The sequence below is a fragment of the Octopus bimaculoides genome, chromosome 7, assembly GCF_046866305.1.
Source record: "Octopus bimaculoides isolate indiv1 chromosome 7, ASM4686630v1, whole genome shotgun sequence".
Taxonomy (NCBI): Eukaryota; Metazoa; Mollusca; class Cephalopoda; order Octopoda; family Octopodidae; genus Octopus; species Octopus bimaculoides.
In genome coordinates, this window is record NC_142934.1 from 96525789 (window position 1) to 96550215 (window position 24427).

Below are 24427 nucleotides of genomic sequence, written 5' to 3' on the forward strand. Positions count from 1 at the left end.
ATAGTTTCTTGACAAATCAGAGTCCTTCTAACTTTTCAGCTTTGCTCTTCAGAAATTTGGATTTTGAGACTGTTGACTTTTGACATTTAGCTTTCAGGAATTAATAAAATAGACACTAATTCTAGAGATGTAAACTTATTGTACACAACCTTTGTAAAAATTCGGTTTTTATGTTTAAGAAAAATAAAAAGGAATTTATTACTTTCATGAGATTTTTTGTGTTAAACCTCTAAATTAATGTAAATGCACAAATAACCATGTGGTCTGTGTCATGTGACATGGGCAATAAAGTTGTGGCTAAGTGCCCATCTACTAAAACCTATGATGCAGTTTGAAGCTTTAGCTATTTGATTCACTTTATTCCTTGTACCTTTTGCCTTCTTTACATTATATAAAAGTCAAAATCTTAAGTGGTAACCCAATGAACCATTAAAGGTTATACAGAGCATATGTTAAAGGCTAAGAATTCGTTAATGGTTACAGGGTTTTGGTAAATTGCAAAGGGTTCTATTTTATGTGTAGACCATCGTAACATGATATGAAATTTATTAATTGTAAAGTTTCTGGATTGTTTAGTGAATGGTGGTCTAGAGCTCAAATTCATTCTCTGCAATAGGATTGGTGAGGAATCCTGTTTTAATTCACCTGGCATGAAATTTTGTAGATAAATTAAACTGTTGTAAGTTTAAGAGATTTGCTCCAATCTTTCATATATTGTTGTCTTTCTATGTGTGTCAATAGGTAAGCCTGAGGAAAATTTGGAATTACTCTTAACTCAACAGACATTTATGGTTCTTAATAAAAGGTAGAAATCACATCACAAAATGCATAGACTTTGATTAGAATCCTCAATTCTATTTTAAAATTTTTTTTTTTAATAAGTTGTTTTCAGGCTGTCTTTCTTTTGTTGAGAAATTACGGTTGTAATTAATGATTTCCAATACTGGGATCAGAACCATTCCACTGTTCCAGTCATTCTTCCTCCATTTATTCTATCATATTGACTTGCTTTATTCTTTTTAAAATTTATTTTTTCCCTGTATTATGTTAATGAAGCTTTAAAAGATGTGAAATTTTATTTAAAATACTAGTCTTCAAATCACTAAGAGCCTACATGTGTGTGCATGCGTATATATTATGTATGTATGTGTGTGTGTGTGTGTGTGTGTGCATGTATATATATATATATATATATATATATATATATACATATATATATATATGTATAGACATACATATATAGGCACACACAGAGAGAAAAGAAATTCTACCCACCAATGTGGTGTTGAGTACTCATTTATGTATATCTGTGTGTGTTTGTGTGTGTGTGTGTGTATATATATATATATATATATATATATATATATATATATTTATATATATATGTGCATGTGTGTGCATATATATACACACAGACGCACGCACACATATATAAACATATTGTATCTGTTTTTACTTATCATTGAATATTACTTTATTTCCTTCAAATATATTTTTGGGGTTTTCATTGATTTTTTTTCAAACTATTTTTTTTTTCATTTCAACCATTTTCTATGTATGTGTTCATGTTTGTATCTATGTAGCTATCTATATATGAATATGTGTGTGTATGTATGTCTGAGTGTGTGTGTCTGTATGTGCATGTATATGTGTATGTATATATATAAAATATTTCACACTATCATTTCTTTGTTAATTCAGTACATATTTATTTAAACAGAAGTGAATGCAAATAAAGACCTTTATAAAAATGTGTGCGCGTGTGTGTATGTATGTAGTCTCATGTTTTAAATGTATTTCCTGTTTGCATGTTTGTAATTCTCTACTGATTTTTTTTTTTTTTTTTTTTTTTACATTTTTCCCTTCTTTTTATGTTTTTGATTTTAGAAAACCTTCCTCACATTTAAACTCTGTAAATATTACCCAATGTATTGATTGTGTTACCAATTCAGAATTTGAAAGAGGAGTTACAAGTAGCATTTAAAAGTAAATAATAATATATCAAATATGTGTAAAACAAAACTAATAACACCTATATTAATCCACAATCCCTGAATCCTCCAAAAATTTTACAGATCCCTAACTATATTTTTGCACCTTGTATTACCTCTTTCCACTTTATCATTTTCTCACTTGCAGCATTCAGCTAATGTTGTTTACCTATTTCTCATCTGTTCTTTTCTCCTTTCCCTCCTACCTCTTGCTCTTACCTTAAATGCCCTGTGTTTTTATGTTATAGTTGTTGTATTCTTTTATATATATATATATATATATATATATATATATATATATCAATATATATATTTCATAATTTTTTTTTTATTGTTTTGCAACCAAGTGTTTTATGAGTGTCAGGAATGTTTTGACCAAAGCTTCGATTACCCACCCCTCTATCCAGCCTTGTTGTTGTCAATCAATTTTTTAAAAATATTTTTTTAATTTATTTTTATTTTTTTATTTTTTTATTTTTTACATAATTCATATCCAGCCACTTCCCACCAAAGTCTGCACCATTTTGAAAATAATCAAAGCAGCAAACATTCTCACAGACCTACAAACATCACTCACACATGACTAAAATATAGCCTTAATTCATTGACAATGCTATCCGTTTTTCTTCCACCATACATCGTCCATCTTCTAGATGACAACTGATTATTATTAACTCGAACATATAACCTTCTTTAAATATTATACTGTTCTGTTTTATTTAGTTATTTTTAAAAATCTTTGTGGAAAATTACAATTAAAGAAAATGTCATTTTGATTCTAAATGCCTGGTTAACTTCCTATTTGCATTAATGTCTTCAGAAATCCCTGAGAAATCATTAATGACATAATCTTATGTTATATCTCACAACCCTGTACAACACCAACATTCCGCTCCCATTTAATCCCTCAGTTTTGCCTTTTGCTTATAACTGTCTACTAGCAACAGTCTACGCAATATTACAGATGCTTCAAAATGACTTGCCTCTAGACAGGACTTCCTAAATAACATTATTTCCCCTATCATGAAATTCTACCATTTCTATATTTCAAACAGTCTTTCCATTTCCGCTATTTTTTCTCCCTCATTCATTGTAAAACATCCTCATATATAAAATCAAACCCCAGTCACACATTCCTCTTATATCTTATTCTCACCTTTCAACTGTTTTTATGGAAAAGAAGTATCTTATTTGATACTCTACACTTCTTTATTATAACTAAAACAAAAAAGAAAAAGAAAACAAGTATATGAGAGACAAAGAGATATAAAATGTATACATGGATGATACTTATTACAAGTTTCATAGTTTCCAATCAGAGGTATTATTATTCAAAAATAACTGCTGCAGTAGTTGAATAACTCCTCTCTGCTCAGTCGTCATCCATTGAAAAAAAAACCTTTTACAGGTATTTCTAGCTTCAATTACATCAACCTTTATAGCGGAGTATTCATTTCTCAGATCTAGAATTGAAGAGGGTTTATAGTCAGATTAGACAACTGCATTAAACAGTTTAGGCAATAGTGTTGTGATTGAAATTACAAGAGATAATTAACAAGTAATATTACAAGGTGACTAGTAGCCTTTGTTAATAGCAAGTTGCTGAATTTTTCTTTTTTTTTTGCTTTATTCAAATGTATGTTTCTCATATATTCTGTTCAACCAATCTTCCTATTTCAATGAAATTACCTAATTCTACAAATATTTACGAAATGAAAATAACATAAGCTAATGTCTACACAATGTGTCACACTGTTCAATTGTTGTTGTAGTTACTACTACTACTACTACTAATAATAATAATAATAATAATAATAATAATAATAATAATAATAATAGGCTGATGATAAATGATAGACTCTTTAATGTGACAATTCCTAACTGTATTTCTTGCAGCTCTTTAAGTTCAAATCCCACCAAGGTTAAATTTGCCTTACATCCCTCTGAGGTCAATGAAATTGATTTCATCTGCTAATCTCCTCCACTGAATTTCTTGCCTTCCACATTTTCTTTGGTTTTTGGATTGAGAAAATAAAATACCAATCACCTTCAGTGATTGTTAAAAATAACAGTTCTCCCTCTCCAAATAATTACTAGGAACAGTTATTATGGAGATTTCTAAGGTGGTGAGCTGGCAGAAACATTAGCATGCTGGGCAAAATGCTAAGCAGTATTTTGTCTGCCAATATGTTCTGAGTTCAAATTCTACCAAGGTCGACTTTGCCTTTCATCCTTTTAGGGTCGATAAAACACATAGCAGTTGAACACTGAGGTCGATGTAATCAACTCATCTCCGCCACCCCAAAAATGACTGCCTTTGGGGCAAAATTTGAAACCATTATTATTTATATTTCTTCTTCTTCTTCTTCTTATTATTATTATTATTATTATTATTATTATTATTAAGTTGGTGTAGGAACATTATCTTGAGGTTTGATGACAAGTCTCCTCAGATCTCAAGAATCTTGCAGATTAGATGATGGCACAATTCTGCAGGTCAACTCTGTACTTCTCAATTCCAACATCTTTCAATCATTTAGGTAGCATTTTGGATGTTGGGCCAAGTGCACCTATTAGTACAGGAATAATTGTTCTCTTAGTCTTCCATAATCCATTCATCTCTCTCTAGCTAGATTCTGATAATCCTCTATTATCTTAGTTTCTTTGGCATCTATCCTGATATCGTATGGGATTGCATAATCTATGATCTTACACTTTATTTACTTCTCTATAATTATATCTGGTTTTCTCACTTCAGTATTATCATTATTATTATTATAAATATTTATATAATTGAAAGGTGCAGTGGAAAAATAGAGGAGAAATATTTAAATGTTTTGCACTATTTAGCTACCTCCATTTATATCCTGCTGAGTTTCAATCATACCACATTCAACTTTATTGTTCATCCTCCTCAATTGATAGGTACGGGTAATGTACTTAAATCAAATTACTTCCATTCATTCAATTCTCTGTAGCTATCCCCTAAAAGTTTTGGCCTCTTGACACTGTTAGAAATCATCTTTGTTGTTGTTGTTGTTATTTCTTGTTGTAACAGTGTATGTGTTTCATTCTGTAAAGATATTTGCACTATGTAATCTTGTTTTTGTCTCCTTCTATGAGGTTATCCTTTCTCAACCAGAAATAAGCCAGGAAAAATGCAAGGGGTGGGTTCTGTGATAGTCGATTCAAGGAAAGCCATTCCTATATAGATGAATTTTTTAAAAATGTGCAGGTGTGGCTGTGTGGCAAATATTTATGAAATAAAGTAGCTTGCTTCCTAACCACATGGTTCCAGGTTCAGTCCCACTGTGTGGCACATTGGGCAAATGTCTACTACTATAGCCTCAGGCCAACTTAAGTCTTCTGAGTGGATATGGTAGATGGAAACTGAAAGAAGCCTGTCATATATATATATATATATATATATTCATGTGAATGTGCCCTTGTGTCTGTGTTTGTTCCCACTCTTCAAGGGGCTTTAGAGTTCATACATATAAAAAATTGTGGTTAAAAATGTAAATAAAATTGGAAAAGGCACAGAAATATATTTTAGAAGATATTTAATATTTTTGTTATTGTGAGTTATTTAAAATATATAACCAGTTTCGATGTGTCCATCTTATCAAATATTGAAAAGAATTTTTGTGGGGTTTGGCAGTTTGTACTCACTTTTTAGTTCTTAGTGAAACTTACTTTAAATTCATTCTCTTATATACATGTTCTTCCACGTAGGTTTGGGGTGGGGTTTGAGAGTTCAAGTTTCAGGAATTCTATTGAAAAGAAGTCTTTTGAACTGAATAGGATGATTTTATTCAGGTTGTGGCCAGCTGTGTGTGTGTGTGTGTGTGTGTGTGTTTGTGTGGAAGCATTTTTTCCTTTTGCTATTGTAAGAATATGGTTTAGTGGTTAAGTGTTTTTTTAAGGATGGTCATTTGAAGAATTTCTGAGGAATTATTTTCCATTTACTGTTGTCTGATTATGTGTGTGTGTGTATGTGTTTGTCTATGTATGTGTGTTGTAGGGTATGGCCAACTGTGTGTGTTTGGAATATATTATCAAAGCATTTTAGTTTTTTCATTTTTTTGGTCAGTAGTTCTGGTCAACTGTGTGTGTGTGTTGTTTTGCCTGTGAGTGTATGTGTGTGTGTTGTTTTGCCTGTGAGTGTATGTGTGTGTCTATGTACGTGTGATGTTTTTGTTTTGTATATGTTTTGTATATTGTGGCAGGTGTGCTGTGTGTTTTTGAATTTTGAGGGGAATGCTTTGCATATGTGTGTGTTAGTGTGTGTGTATGTGTGTGTGTGTGTGTGATAGATCCTTATTTGTTGATTGATAGTGGGTGTTTAGATATTTAACTGTGGTATAAATTTGTTAAAGAGCTTGGTGTGTGTGTGCTTGTTTTTTTGTAGTGTGTGTGTTGTTTTGTCTGAATGTGTGTGTATATTTGTAGTGATGTATGTGTTTTTGTTTTGTTTAGATTTTGGAAACGTTCTAGAATTTGTGGTGTGTGGGTTTATGTCGTGTGTTTTTGGTTTTATGAGAATGTTTTGCCTGCATGTGTTATTGTGGTGTGTGTTAACCCCCTAATTTTTTTCTTTTTGAATTCCACAAAAATTCTTTTTAATATTTGATAAGATGAATATATTGAAACGGTCCCTTTTCCAACTTTATCTGCTTTTTTTAACTTTATCTATATACATATATATATCATCATCATCATTTAACGTCCCTTTTCTGTGCTGGCATGGAGCTGCACCAGGTTCCATTCTGATTTGGCATGGTTTCTACAGATGGATGCCTTTCCTAATTCCAAACACTCCAAAGGTACTGTAGGTGCTTTTTACATGCCACCACCACGGGTACCATTGACGTGACGCCAGCAAATCGGCCATGACTACAATCCCACTTGGCTTGACAGGTTTTCTCAAGCATGGCATATCGCTAAAGGTCTCAGTCACCTGTGACTGCCTCCATAAGGTTCAATGCTTGACTGGTACTTTTTACATCCTATAAGCATGGGTACCAGTCAGACGGCACTTGTCATTGCCTCCATGAGGCCCAGCATGCTTCACCACCTCATCTCATCTTCCTGGGTCTACCTCTTCTGCAGGTTTCCTTCACAGTTGGAGATCGGCTCTTCTTTACACAGCTATCCTTGTCCATATGCATTACCTGACCATACCAGAGCAGTCATCTCTCTTGCATACCACATTTAATGCCTATATATATATATATATATATTGGAGTTATGGAAATGTACTTGTATAGTAGTAAGTGACTTGATTGAGATCATGTGCTGAAACAAAAGCAATTGCTGCATGGAAGATGTTTGTAAGTGTTTAAGAACACACAAAAACCTTTAGTTTCAGGTCAACATTCAAATTTAATTTGTGTCAAAATATTTTTATCACTTTGAAACCACGACCTGTTCAATGACAAAACTTTGTGCAGTACAAAGTGAAACTAACGGTCTTTGTGTGTTCTTAAATGGCTTAGAAACATCTTCCATGCAGCATATAGAGTAAATAGCCAGGTGGATATGCTATCATGTATATTGACAGTTCATCCCTTTTGTGTTCTTATCCAATGCAAATTTGTCTCTCATATTCTCACTTCTACCAGATCTGAAAATCCGACTTCTTCTGATGGCACATCATCCTATCCAGTGGCTCAGTAAATTTTTAGCTTTCATATACACAAACACACGTACATTCATTTTTTTCAGATGCATATATGTTTTTATGTGTATACATACATATATACATACACACAAACATATACACACACACACATATACATATGTATATATATATTTGTACTCTCGCCCTTTTAAAGCCTAGCCAGGCTCATGGTCCCAGTTTCCTAGTTTCTATGGCATATGTGCCCCCCCCCCCCCAGCTGGACGGGACGCCAGTCCATCGCAGCGTTACTCAAGAAACAAGAAGAAAGAGTGAGAGAAAGCTGGGGCGAAAGACTACAACAGGGGTCACCACCCACCCCACCCCCTGCCAGAGCCTCGTGGAGCTTGTGGTGTTTTCACACAATAAACACACTCAACACCCAGTCTGGGAATCGAAACCACGAGCCTCCGACTGCGAGCCCACTGCCCTAACCACTGGGCCATTGCGCCTCCACACACACACACACACACACACACACACATATATATATTATTCTTTTACTTGTGTCAGCCATTTGACTGCAACCTTGCTGGTGCACCACCTTGAAGGGTTTTAGTCAAACAAATTGACCCCAGGACTTATTTTAAAGCCTAGTACTTATTTTATTGGGCTATTTTGCTGAACTGTTATGTTATGAGGACATAAACAGACCAACACCAATTGTGAAGTGGTGATGGGAGACTGACATGAGCACAAAGACACACACACACACAGATATATACATATACACGCACACACACACACACTCATCCCATGTGAGTTTGCTTAACAAGATCTAAAGATTTGATTGAATCTCTCAAAAATGACATTTTTTAAACTTCATGTTTATATCTAAAAATTGAAGTGTGAAGGGCATATAATGCTTTTATTTCTTTGCTTTGCACATTCATGCACACACACACATACACACACACACACACTCTCTCTCTCTCTCTACCCTGTGGCAGAATTTGGCTTTTGGTGATTCTAATGACATATTTAATAAACAGACCATTTGCAATAAATCTTCATAGAGAACGATAAACATGAAAATGAACAAGCACAAATATCATTATTCTTAAAATGGCTTGAGCAAGCCAACTGCATCATTCAAGAGGATTTTCTGTTTTAAAAGTTAGGAATGTTTTGTTTAGTTTTTTGAGAATTTAATCAATCATAGTTGTTCAATATTATTTGTTAGATTTAGAATCAGGTTATCAAACCAATTCCCTCCCTCTATGTTTGCTATCCAATAAATTCTTTCTTGCTAGATTTTGTTATTCTGATTTAAATTGTCATGTGGGGTTCATTAAAGAATTACAAAATGTCTCAATATTTCCAAGTGACACTAAACACTCATTGTATTCTGATATTTAATAACCTATCCCATTCTGTGACGAAATTGTTACTCTGGTAGTTAAGAAACATGGTCTGAAAGTGGTATTTTCCCCCTGTCAGTTTTATGTTTAAATTAAGGCAAATATTGTAAAAAGAAATTGCTGTGTATCTCAATAGAATCCATTTTCATATTATAACAATGAATGTTCCATTCCTAAAACACAATTTTGTTTGTGAATTTGTCAGCTGCCAGTTCAATTTTCCTGTTCACTGAAAACATCATATTTTCCTATGTAGTTAGGTAGTAATTCTTAGTATCATTTTATGGAGAAACTTTCTTTTTAATATTCTAAATTAATAATTATTTGCCATTTTTTTATATTAGGATCTTTTTTTAGCATAGGTTCTATGCATCATCTCCATCTAAGAGGTACCTTAATATTTCACATAATAACTATAGTAACAAAATAGATCAGAGTTTCCTTCACCTCACTTATCCTCCTAAGACTTTCACTGTTAATAAGCTGCAAATGGCAAACAATAACTTGACTCTATTCAGTGATCCTTATTCAATTTTTAGAGTTTATCAGAGCTTTTGGGGTATCCAAGAAATATGTTTGGTTAAAATAATATCATTGTCTCTGTGATGCCATTGAAATTACATATTTGCAGTGGTAAAACTCAAAGAAACCAGACAAGTATCTCCATTAATCATTTACAGTTTCTTGTTGATTCATGTAACATTTACTGTCATCTTCCTTTACTTATTTTTATGTGATTTGATCATAGTTTTTCTGTTCCAGAATGCCATAACTCCTATGCCACATGTCATAACTCATATCTCATAATCTCATCATTTTTTTTTATAGGTAAATCCATTGAACTTCCTTTCTAAGGATTTCTTCATTTTAGGATTTTTTTTTTTGTAATGTTGTCATAGTCACACTTAGAAAGGGTTTTGTTTTCTAGTTAATAATTTTTAATTAACTTTAAACAATATTGAATAAGTGCTTATGTTAATTAAACCAATCACTGAAATTATTAAAGCGATTGGAACCAGTATTCTGTATGCTTAACCATTATATATATATATATATATATATATTCATTATTTATATATTTTATCTATTATTTATATATTATTTATGTATCTATTTATGTATGACAAATTGAATTTCCTTGCTTTCTCTTTTGAAGTAATAATAATTATCATGAATAACTTAGTACTACACAATTTGCTCTGGAATATGCTGGATATATTTTCAAGCATTTTGTATGGATATTTACACAAATACTGACCTCTTACAGGAGACAGGTTGGCAGACTTTTACAATGAAGTCTGTCATTTTCAGGCCTTTGTATGTATGCTTCTAAAAGTCTGAAAAGAAACAGTTTTATGGGATACCAATATTCTCTCAACTAGGCATCCACCATCAAATATCTGTAAGACTGGATATCCACAGGAAGGTTTGGATTTACTACTTTAGCAACTAAACTGTGCATACATGGACTCTATAGCTAGCCACACCCCTTACAAGTGTTTCTGTAAAGGTATGAGGAGCATGGCATTATTCATCCCCTACCTTTTACTTTCTTAGGTCAGTGGTGCACATACTTCTCCCCGGCCTGTATTTCATACAACTGTTTCTCTCCACTTAGTTCTCTCTTCATATCTCAAGAACACCTGACCAATTCTGTTAGTCCTAACTGATGTCACCCTTCCTACTTTCACTTTCACTATGCCTCACCACTCCCACTTTCTCCCTTTGTCATCTCTTCCATATGATTTGTTCCTTAAATCATCTCTTCCTGATATGTCCTTCCCTCCTTCTCATCCCTCCTCCTGGCCCTAGCAACCTATCTAAGAGAGTAGAGACTCCTATGAAACTACTTGCACAAGGTGGACATGGACACTGCACCCTGTCTGCAAGAGCAACCACTCTGAATAAAAACTGTGACAATGACTTGTTAGCCCTTGACGATAACCTCTATAGTACTTGTGACAAGCCCCCAAAAAAGTATGTACCCACACTGCAAAGTGGTTGGTGATAGGATTAAGGTATCCAGCATGTTAAACAAAATCAAAATCATGCGATACTGTAACAATACTGTACACTTTGATTGTGTATAGCAGACTAGCACTCAGTATGCTAGTGTTGTACATGATAGTGGAGTGTCTAAATGGAAGCATCTGTTTATAAGAAGCCCTCAGATGACATCAAACGATTACCCATGCCCTTTCAGGATGCAAGAAAGATGCTTAAAGGATCAACCTTCCCACCATAAGGAATATTTTACTTGTATCAGGTAAAAAAAACGTCGGAGCTGCAACCATTAATGTTGGTACAATGAAAGGTAGGTCTGGTGAGATGAAAGGGGAATGCTTGAGCAGAGGTGAGTCAACTTATACTGTGTGCAAGAGGTAAGGTGAAAGGTTGTTGGCTGAAGTGGAGAAAAAAAATGGATAAAGTAAGTGAGGCATCCAGGGTATGTTACAGGATAGTTTTTGAGTATAGGCTAGTTATTGGCAAAGGAACAGTGACTGTTATCATTGTTTATGCTCCTTAAGTGGGTTTATCTGATAAGTAAAAGAGCTTACCAATGAGGTTCTCTTGCATAGCACCTCAATAATTAAGGATAGTGACAACATTATCTTAGCTGAAGATCAGCAATGCAAATGAACAACAGGCATTTCAAGAAGCCAACCAATCTCTTGGTCTTCTTCCAGTCCAGTAAGCCTGCAAGTCTGAGAGATTTCATTGTCACTAGAAATCAGGATAGAGAAGTGGTTGTAAATGCCAGGTCTTTTATGAATGAAAAATGTAGCACTCAGCTCATTAGATTTAGAGAGACCGAAAGAGCAAAGACACCGAATGTGGATGTACAAAAGCCGAAGCGTAGTAGCAACTACAGAAATATCAATAACGAACAAAAATTATCTGAATAAACAATGAAATCCCATCATTAATTATTACTAATCAATATCATTGAATCCACAAGTTTCAGTAATGTCACAATCTACTTAAACATTGTTGTGGAATTACTAGACATAGCAACAAAGTCTCACACAGACTTTTGATAAAATAGATACTCCACACCATGAGAAATATGCATACCTTTCCCTGCCGACATCTAAGTAAGCATATATAACCAACCAGTAGTAAAAACTCTAACCTAAAGCTCTGCTGTGTTGAATGAAATGAAATTAGAAAGGAGGAAAAATAAAAAAAGAAAAGAAATGGAAAAATTTTGCAGTGCTCTTCAGACTGATCTAATATTGACTATTCAATAGAAAGAAAATGAAAAACAGACATGAAAGTAATGTTAATTAAATGTTGAATCAGTGAACAAATTAAAATTATAATTAATGTAAAGAAAATTCTATTAGACAAAATTACACCAGCCAGCCAGCTAATACATGTATTTCATGCAGAAGACAGACCAGCACAGTTGCTGACCTCTCTTTTAAACAATGTAGATCTAAAGATCAAGTGGAACTAAAAGAGAAACTTAGATAATGGCAAACATATAAACCATTAATGAGCCTAAACTTTTCGGAGATTTCCACTTGTAACTAACATTTCTTGTTGATAAACATTGTTTGAAGAGTTAAACCAATATATGAAATATTACTCGGCCATCTAAATGTTTAGTTGGACGCTTGAAATAATCCTAAATTCTTCCAATAAGACAACAGTTTTCTCAAGCAACAATTCAAGTCCTTAAGGATTTATTATTTTATTCTTCTACTTGTTTCAGTCATTTGACTGTAGCCATACTGGAGCACCACCTTGAAGAGTTTTAGTCGAATAAATTGACCCCGGGACTTATTTTTTAAGCCTTGTATTTATTCTATCAGTCACTTTTGTCAAACTGCTAAGTTATGGGGGCACATAAACACACCAACACCAAATGTCAAGCAGTGATGGTGGGACAAACACAGACTCAAAGACACACACACATGATAGGCTTCTTTCAGTTTCCATCTGTCAAATGCACTCACAAGGCTTTGTTCAGCCTGAGGCTATAGCAGATGAGACTTGCCCAAGGTTCCACATAGTTGAAGTGAGCCCAGAACCATGTGGTCATGAAGCAAGCTTCTTACCATACACACCTTTACCTGAATTTATTGATTTTGCTGCAGGATAATATAAATCAGAAAATAAGGGGTTACATAGGAATGCCACCCATAGGAATGCCTTTGACTTGCTTAAAAGCCCTATCTTTTTTACATTTACATTTGTCCATCTAATATTACTTTTAGAATTTACTCTGGAGAGATCTTTACTCTCCTTCATGAAACTTTTTCCCCCGTATACTCAAATCTAAGATTTTAGATATCCATTCTTTCACTTTTCTCTTCTCTAAATTTGTATACAGGGTGGAAAAATTATGTATAATGTGAACCTTTATAACACTCCAAAGTTTATCCAAAAGTTCTCCACCAGATCAGATGCCCTATAATAGAATTACTCCTAAATCACCATAAATTTCCCTGCCATATTTTGTAAAAGCTGAAAGATGGCCTTTCCCCAGTCAATGTTCTCTTAACAAAAATTGCTCTCTCCTTATATATATATACTTAGTAACCCCAGCCCTGAATCTTCTTTACAAAGCACCTTATACAATTTTGGAATCTTTTCAACACTAGTTATTAACTTTCTCAGTTGCTCATTACATAGGCGCAGGAGTGGCTGTGTGGTAAGTAGCTTGCTTACTAACCACATGGTTCCGGGTTCATTCCCACTGCGAAATGACTGAAACAAGTAAAAGAGTAAAAGAGTACTATTTCATGTGTGTGTGTGTGTGTGTGTGATCATCATTTTGCATCTGTTTTCTTTTCTGGTAAAAGTCATGGGTTACACAGTTGGAAGACCACATCTTACTCCACTATCTCAATTTTGGCTTCCCTTCTATGACTAGGTACCCTTCCTAATGCCAACCACTTTAGAGTATACCAAGTGTATTTCTTCACCAACACCATAGAGGTTGTCTTGCACTTTGACAAGACTGAGGAATCACCTTGAAAACTGCATTATTTCTGCCTGATTCAACCCCATCCTTACAAAATGTAGTGAGCACTTTTTCCTCCAGCCAGCTCTGTGTAAGTGACAGAGTCAAAGAGCCCCCACCACTGAAAAAGAGAATAGGAAAGAAAATAATGCCTTTAAGTGATATGTTGGGAGAAGATAGAATATGATAGAGGTTAGAGTGTCTCTACTGGATTCACTGATGACTATATTAACTGAACAGTCTATTCATAAGCACCCCTTAAAGTAATTGTTAGGCAGAATCAATATGGTGCAACACAGCTTTCCTGCATCCATGTATGCATACACAATTAAGATCACACATAAACGTTTTTGCTACATGTATGAGTTTTAACATTTTACAGGCGGGGGGGGGGGGGAACCATCCAACTAAATTCATTTGCTTATAAACTAATGTCGCAATTTTTGAACTTTCTCCCCCCCCCTTTAAACACACACACATACAACACTTCTCTCTCTTACACTCGTCTATGAACTTGTTTTATTATTACTTGATACATCAATTTGGTTGAAGTTGGACAATTTCTGGTGGAATGCTAAAAACCAACACAATGTCCCAGCTGGTTTTTCTTTTTATTTTTCTTTTGAAAATTTAACTTTCATATTTTTTTTTTAAATCAAAAATACATTTGAAATCATCTTTCTTCCTGAGTATATAACTCAGTATATTTGATTAATGTATTATTTTATTTTATAAAATGTTTTTTGTCCCCTTAAGGCTACAAGCCTAATTTAGAAATTATATTATTGTTAATATTATTATTATTATTATCATTATGAAAAACAAGAAACTAATGTTTATGATAATTGTATTTTTTGCTTTCATCACTCATATATTTTATTTTCATACATATGAAGAAGAGAAAGCTATGAACTTCCCTCTAATATTGTAAACCTTTTATAATATGCAGAGTTTTACGAAGACTTTGGAATCACATCTCCTGAATCCTTGACATTTGGTTGTAAATTCTCAATCCTAAATGTTTGGTGAAAACTTTATATTAACATTTCTATGCTCACATATAAACATTTATAGTTTTTTTTATATAATCTCTTCCATCTTTGTTTACTTGTACAATTTCTGAGACTTTTTAAGTTAAAATATCTATCTATATACACACACACACACACACACACACACACACACACACACACACACACACACACACACACACACACACACACACACACACATACATACACACACACATACACACAAACAAGTTAACTTGTATTCCAAACAGAAAATATACATAGAGTGTCTGATTTATCTGCCCTTCTTTTCTTTTTGCAGCTACTGAAATGCATATTTTGTAATTATTCCTTATTATTTCTGACATATTTATTGCTACCAAACATGGATTTCTAAGTATAATGGAATCTTTTAAAATAATTTCAATCAGATTCTGCTCTGAAGTTTTTGCTTTTCAATGGTGACCGATTTGAGAAAATTCTGAAATTTTCATTGTTTCATGAAATGGTCACATCACATGGAAAAATAAATACTTATTAAGTATCAGAATCCATTTTGATATTGTCTTCTCAATAAGTTACAAGACATTTCAAAATAGTGTAGATTTGCTTTCCATTGTTTTAGAAATAGACAGCAAGAAAGTGTATTGCCTTATTATTATTATATATCGATACAAAGTGTGAATGACCACACATTCCATCAATGCAAATTTCCTTTGAAAAAGCTATTGAAGATTAGCAAGAAGCGCTGTGACTTTTAAACAATTGCTTTCATGGTTTGATGAACTCACACAAAACCAAACCATATCATTAAAAAGGAAAATTTTAATCACAGTGTTTTTGAAATTGTCTATCAATATGAACCACACTCATTTTGTTAATACACATAAAGAGTAAAAAAAAAAAAAACATAGCAAAAGAACTTCTCCGCAAAGTTCATCTTTTGTTCCTCTGACAACTTTCAAAAAATTATATTTACACCATTTCTTATTTGTTCTACATTCTAAAGAATACTCTAACCAGCATTGGAATATCCTAAATGTGCAAATTATGTCTAAATTAAATATTATCTTCCAAGATTTCTAATCTCTCTCTTTGTATTCTAGTTTTGAGGCTGTCTCCATTTCTCAGGTCCTCCACCATAGTTGATGGAATGCAGCAGATTTAGAGGGACATTTTATGACAACAACAGTCTTATTTAGCCAGCTGAGACATACTTGGATGTTGATTTCCATAAGGAACTGTTCTGGAAATTTTTATTGTTAATGCTCTTATCTTGTTCTGAAGTAAACCAAAGGGAAACAAGATTCCTAAGGTCAGGGTTAGTTTTAAGCCAATTAGACAGGTTTGTTCAAATTGGACCTCATGCTAAGAGAGGCCCCCCATGCACGAGCAGAGGATACTATGATGAATTTTATCATTATAGATAATGGTGGAGCTGCAACCCCCAATGCTTTTTAGCATCCTACATAAAATATAAGACTTCAATCTTCAGCTTTTATAGAATAGGGGGCCCACACTGACAGTTCTGTTATTGAGCTTTGCACTTTCTAGTGCCAGCCCAGACTAAGGCTAACTGAAAGAAATCTACAATGTACTTTTATAACTTTTGTAAACACACTCTGAAATGTGCAGAGTAAAAATGCTTTATGTTCCAATATATTGAATATGCCACACATGTCCTCATTTATATTTCTGAAGGTAACATCTCAAAGGTTTCAGCTTCATTGAATGAAACTCCTATTTCTAGTCATTTTATGGAGTCTTGTTTCAATATTCATATCCAGAGATGGTTCAACCGTATGTATTGTGAAAGTGGGACAAAACTGAGTTGATCAGCCTTACTCAAAGCACGTGTAGTAAATGGCTGAACAACATGGTATTGAACCTTTATTTGGAGTTCAAATCTAATACAAACATTTAATTATGAACCTGGCTATTACATTTAATTTTTATATGCTTTACTTTTCGCTGTTGAGATAAGCTACCAGATCTTTCAAGAATTTGGACTCACATACACTGGTATCCAATGCATCCAGATGTTATCTATTTCTCCCATGGTCTACTGATTGACCAATAATAAGTGTGCGATGACTGAAAATTAGAAATCATCAAGTAACAAAACGTTCAGCATATTTGTTTTGTAATTTTATTGATGTTTTTGGCAGCAATAAAAAAAAAATGAATGCAAAAAAAAAAATGAGTGGCAAGAAATTTAGAAAAATGGGTGTGAGATGTTAGACACTCTATGTATAAATGTAGATTACAGCCACATTACAACCACCTTGTCCTTTATCACCTTCTGCAATGCAGATGTGTTGGTTGACACCATTTGACAAGCAAGATGTAATTGAATAAACATACACAACTTTTCTCTCTTTCTCTTTCTCTCTCTCTCTCTCTCTCACACACACACAAATTCAAATATTCAGAACAACATGTATTGAACAAAACTGAAAATGTATTTTAGCTTTTCCTATATTAATATACAAGAATATGAACATACACACACACACATTTCTTTTTCTTTTTCTTATATATATATACAATGAGTGAATTGAAAGTGTTGGTAAGACAGAAGCTTAAATAACAGCACTAAAATAGGAATTAGCAGAAAAAGTAGAAAACTTAAACTAATCAATTAGATAAATAAGATGAATGAGCACAAAGATATCAGCCATAAATGAAGTTTAGTTTATCACAACAGAAAACTAAGAGAAGTTACATTTAGAAATGAGCATTAACGAGAAAATGGAGACAAACATGCAACAGACACCTGCATATATATATATATATATATATATATATATATATATATACACTCACACGTGTATGTACGTGTGTGTATACACACACACACACACATATATAAATTTCTATATATATATATATGTCTGTGCATATAGATCTCCATACACACACACGCACACACATTCATATTAAGAATAGAAAAGCAAAAAGACAATATGAAGCAACTCGACCAAGCAAAGAAGCAACCATTCAAGCAAACAATGAACGAAGCAAAACAGACAACAAATAACTTAAAATTTAAAAAAAACCCACTTCAAGTAAATAAATAAATAAATAAACCAAGAACGAAAACAAGAATAAAAACGTTCTATTTCCTTCTTTTCTTAATGTTTCAGTATTCAAAGAGGACACGATGTTAAGCGCAGGGATTGATCGTAAGCAGTTTGATATTAATCGTGTTATTTTTATTATTTTTTTTTTGTTAACTACTTTTTTTTTTCCAAAACTAACAATCTTTCCTATATCTAGATGCAAAATATTATATATATATCTATATATATATCTATATATATGCATATACATATATATATATACTTTTTTTTTTGTTTTGCAACAATATAGAGCTGTTTCATTTCTATTATTATTACTACTACTACTACCACTACTACTACTACTACTACTGCTACTATTAATATTATTATTATTTATGATAATAATAATAATTTTTTTTATAACTATCTATTCCTCTCTCATTCTTTCTGTATTTTCCCTCTCTCTCTCTTTCTCTCTCTCTTTCTCTCTCTCTCTCTCTCTCTCTCTCTCTCTCCCTTCTGAAACTCTTTTTCATTATTTCATTTCGGTTTCTCCAGAATATTTTTTTTTTCATTTATGACTTGTGTGATTTTTGAAATGAAACACAATCTTCTTCCTCCTCCTCCTTTCTTCTACTTTTCTGTTACGTTTTTTTTCTTTTTTTTTTTAACCTTTCATTTAATTATTTCAGTTCTCTCTTCATTTCCTTACTGAAGTTTTTTAATTTTTTCTTTTTTTTTTTGCATGTAGCTTTAGCTCCTCTTGGGTTTTCTTGCTGCATTGTACATGTGTGGATGGGGGTGTGAGTGTGTGTGCTTATGTACATGGGTGTGTGCATGTGTGCATGGTTGTGAGTGTGCCTAAATATAAATATATATGTATATATATATATATATAGGCTTATATATGTGTGTGCATGTGTGTATACATATATACATATATGTGTATATATATGTGTGTGTATGTGGTAGCATATTTATATATGTGTGTGTGTGTGTGTGTGTACATATAGAAATATGCATGTATGCGTATATGTATATATGTGTACATACACACATGTACACTATATTAGATGCTTAGATATTTATGACAATCTATACAATGTACATGTTTACAAGTTTACACATGTGTATGCTTTTGTGTGTATATATGCATATATAAATACACACACACATGCTCATGCTTTTGTATATCTACATATACTTTTACATGAATGTGTACGTGCGTGTAAACACACATTCACTGAATGACAATATGAACCTATATTCATAAATATACACAAATGTATGCACACAATACATGTTCATACATTGACACTGACACGTACACACATATTTAGTTTGTCTCCTATTTCATTCTCTACTGTTAATCTATGAACAATCATTGTTCTTTCCTTCATTCTCATTCTAATTCATTCATTCATTTATTCCTTATCTTATCCACTCATGTTCCCTTTCATCTCATTTTCTTACTCCATTCCATCCTCTTGCACATATTACTCACCCTCCCCCACCTCTTTTCCGTCTCAGAATCACAACACAAAATAAAACACAACACCATTCCATTGACCATGACTTTCTTCTCTCAGCTGATAATTCTTGAGCTTTATTTCCTACATTGATTTCAAAATTGATTCCTCATACAACTTCACAACTCAGCCAATATCAAGACTTTTCCCTTCATTTCTAAACCCATTCACTGTTTCGCAATCAATTATGTTTTGCTTCAGTCTTTCAAACTGGAAATAGAAATAGATTCAACAGTTTGGAACACACACACAAAATTATATATATATGTGTATGCATGTTTATATATATATATATATATATATATATATATATATATATATATATATATATATATGATGTATGCATACATATGGATACATACAAACATACATATATATATAGTACATATAAATATATATGTATACATGTATATGTATATATGTGTGTGTATGTATGCTTAACATAGATTAATAAGGAAGTAAATACTTTCATTGCATATAATTTTGATAGCCTTATCCAGCTCTTGTTTTCCTGTCAATTTGAAATATTTTGCCATCTAATATTTAATATTTCAATTTAATATTTAGATATCTGAGAGTTACTTTCGATATTTTTAATAGTTTTGTTTATTTCAACATACTTTATTCATTAGAGTGCCTTCGACTTCAATTTTGAAATTTGCTCAAAGTTTACTGCTATTACTACTACTACTACTACTACTACTACTACTACTACTACTACTACTACTACTACAATTGCTGCTGCTGCCACCACCACCACTGCCATCCTCTATGTTACAGCTTATAAAAATACAGCTTATATTTTCTGCTTAAGTTTTGGCCAGAAAGAGCAAATGCTCACTGCTCCAAACTATTGCATTGCTCTGATATTTCAGTTTTGATTTAGTCTTTTGAAAACATTATGAGTCCTTAGTAAATATCAACCACCTGGAGTGTGCTCTCCTTCTGATAAATCTTCTAAGTTTATTACATTTGACTTTTACATATACATAAATCTATATCTCACCACAGGTGTACCCACGCTCACATACACACACACACAACATATGCACCCCCACACACACAACATATGCACCCCCACACACACATACATGGTTTGTGGATATAAATATAAGCAAATTTTTTTTTAATGGAATCTCGTTTGTGAACTCCATTTATTAAATTTGTAATTTATTATTTATACAGATGCAAAACATTTGTTTTATACAAACTGACAAATGCATGCACAAAACAAGTACTTGTATGTATATATTTTAATATATGTCTATATGCATGTGTGTGCATGCATATATATATATATATATATATATAAACAATTGCAGTGTGGAAGGTGTTTATAAGCCATTTAAAATAACACACAAAATCCGTTAGATTCACTTCAACATTTAAATTTAATTTGTCAAAATATTTTCGTCGCTTTGAGACCGCGACCTGTTCACTGACAAAATTCTGTGATGTAGCATGTCAGTGAACAGGTCACGGTCTCAAATCGACGAAAATATTTTGACAAATTAAATTTAAATGTTGAAGTGAATCTAACGTTTTTTGTGTGTTATTTTAAATGGCTTATAAACACCTTCCACGCTGCAATTGTCTTCGTTCCAGCACACGATCTCAGATCAGGTCACTTGCTATGCAACTACATCTCCGTAATATATATATATATATATATATATATATATATATATATATATATATATTCATGTACATATTTATATACACACACACACACATAATTTCACATGTAATATCACATGTACACACACCCATTCCTATCAATATTTGTCATCACTTCATCCCTCAGTCATCATGTTCTCTGACAGTAGTTTATAGCAAACTGTAGATGATTATTTGCCTATCATAAGTTTTTCTTCTTTACCCATTATTGCCGTGGTCATCACCATATTACTCTTCGTTATCGCCAGTAATCTCGTTGCCCTCATCACTTAATTATTTCTTTTACTACCTTCCTCTTCCATCATAGCCACTCTCTTTCTACCCTTTACCTTTTCTCCTTTCTCTTCTTCCTCGTCCTCGTAACTCCTCAAACTTCTCAATCTCCACTACTTACTCCTCACCATCATCATCATCATAATTATTATCATTATTATGGTTATCATCATCATCATCATCATTATCATTACCATCTGCATAACAGTTATACATATTCATCTTTATCATAAAATATTACAGACACTATTTGTACTTACAAGTAGTAAATATATTTTCATTCTTTTTCATTTTCATATTTGATATGTTTGTTTTAGTTTATTTTTGCCTTGCTTTTCTTTTCTTTCCAGCCTTTCTTTTTGCTATCTTTCTTTGTTTCTTTCTTAAATTAAGCTAAAAAAAAAAGAAATGTAAAAAGTAGTTGTGTTCTTGTTACTTGTGTGACATTTTCCTAGATTATTTTCCTAGCTAGTTGCTGCCATTTCGCAATGTTTGCTACTGAAAGTCTAGCCACTTTTTTCAGAGGTGTCTTCAACTCTAGTAGTGTCTTCCAGATGCATGCCTTGTATATATATATATATATGCCTCATTTTTGTCATTATAAACTATGCCAAAAATTTCTAAAAAGAAAAAAAGAAAAACCAGTAACAAAATAAACAAAACTTTTGTGTGAAACACATCATCATGATTTGTGCATGGACTCATTGGTATTTCTAAATCCCCAAGAAAGGACAGGCACGCATTTTTGTATAACACATCCACACACATTAAAACACAAAATATACTCTAAATATTATTGAACAAATGTACTGGTTTGTTTTCAAACCAATAGCTAATTACATTAGCTTCTAATTAATCCTACAGGGTCTAATCTTATATGTATGTGTAGCACTGAATGATATCCCTCACAACACCTCCCAAATGTTTATACTTTGTTAATATCTACTATATATTCATTTAATTTGATTACCTTTTCATTATACCTTTGCTGCAATATCTTATTTCCATTCCCCAACAAGTTTTGGGAATGGAAATAAGTTTGGCAACCAGTTCCTGTAATGTTTCTCCATTTGTTGCTTTCATACCACATATTATTATTATTATTATTATTATTATTATTATTATTATTATTATTTAGTGCTGGTGGTGGTGTTGGGTTTGAGTGACAGAAGTGGTAAAATGGACTGAAATTTCCTTGTAGTCTTTAGTTATATCTCTTCTTGTTCTTAAATCACATCCCAACAGGGTAAACTTTACAGTTACCAAGATCAACTTATTTGGTTTCATGGAACCAACTTGATCATCCTTCCAGAATTTGTGGCCCTCTTGACAACTAAGAAACCATTCTTGTAATTGTTGGCCAAGTCTATTATGAATCATTGTCCTGCTGCTTTCTTTGGCCAGGGTGAGGGTAGTTCTCTTCTGCCTGCTAGCTATGACAAAAGAAGTTTTATAGGCAACACAACTGAGGAAGGACACTTTTGTCTTCAGTCAATCACTTATCAACTTTTTCAAGTTCCGCACAAAGTGGAAGGTGTTTCGCTCCAGTAAAATAGGAGACACAGGTACAAGTTGTACTTCAGCTGAATGAGCCTCCTCTCAGCACTGTCCACCAGCTGATAGAAGACACTTGCCCTTGGTGGTTATCAAAGTAATCCTAGATCTGTCTTCTTCTGCTTTTGTGTGTGTGGTGGGGGGAATGGGGCTACATGATCACTGAAACCAATTTTGCCTTCATGGGATTGATAAAGTACCACTCTAATACTGAACTCGGTATAATCAAATGTTAACCCTCCACCCAAATTTATGGCCTTGGGATTATTATTGTTATTATTATTATTATTATTATTATTATTATTATTATTATTATCATTATTATTATCATCATCATCATCTTAGACATTAACTTCAGCTATTTATATTCATTTGCTGTTTGCTATTGTATAATTGCTTTTTATTAATAGCTTCTTTATTCTTTTTATTATCTGAAAAATTATTAGTATTTCTTGAAACTCTTATTAGCATTCTGAGCTCATTTTAAGTTGGATTTTTCTGCCTGATAATATTTTATTTCTTTCAAAATATCAAATGCATATCTGCGTATTGACTAAATACAATCATTATTGTTATTGTTGCTATCATCATCATCATCGTCGTCGTCATCATCATCGTCATCATCATCATCATCATTACTATCATCAGTATCATCACCACCACCAACAACACGACCATCCCCACCACCACAGTCACTGTTAGCTTGTTATATGTGTAATTCCATGAATGTAGATATAGACCTTTTATAGCATCCAGAAATATTGTAATATTTTGATTTCCACTGGGTTGGCTCACTCCATTGATGACCTCTCTTCTTTGTAGTGTCTTTATTTTCTGACATTGGAAAGATAAATACAATGAATGTCTCCTAAATTTACTCTTGCCTAACTTTGTTTAAAAGAAGATCTGGAGATAATTAAGTTATATTAATGCTTGCAATATATTAATGCAAGCAAATTTGAATGTCTGCATTTACTCAGAATTACTTATAATAAATTTATTTCTATTAATAGCCATGACTAAAACAATGCTTATTCTGGACATTATGTTCATGGTAATAATAATAATGATGATGATGAAAATCCATTTTATAATATGATGACTATTACTATCAGTTACAATAACAAGTATGAAGTCTGTGATTGTTCATCAAGTTAGAAAAACAGTCAAATCTCCCCCAGAGAAGAAATGATAAAGAAAATGTGAGAAAAAGATGAGAAGATCAGACTAGGACATCTTAATTATAGGCTTGTACAGCCAGAGTTCATCTGGAGCTAAACACAACCTCCACCACCAGCAACTACAACAACAGCAGCTA

The 24427-nt window shown here is 32.7% G+C and overlaps 1 protein-coding gene across 35 annotated transcripts in view; it reads left to right on the forward strand.

Moving 5' to 3' along the window:
• Positions 1-24427, forward strand: part of LOC106883309 (teneurin-m) — a 572946-nt gene that overhangs the window by 488218 nt on the left and 60301 nt on the right. For 19 of the 35 annotated variants that reach the window (XM_089355687.1, XM_052969800.2, XM_052969805.2 and 16 more), the window contains one exon: positions 18161-18199. The exons of the other annotated variants lie outside the window; for them this stretch is intronic. In XM_089355687.1, the coding sequence (XP_089211813.1) occupies positions 18161-18199 (39 nt within the window). The remainder of the gene's footprint in view (positions 1-18160; positions 18200-24427) is intronic. 35 annotated transcript variants of the gene reach the window in all.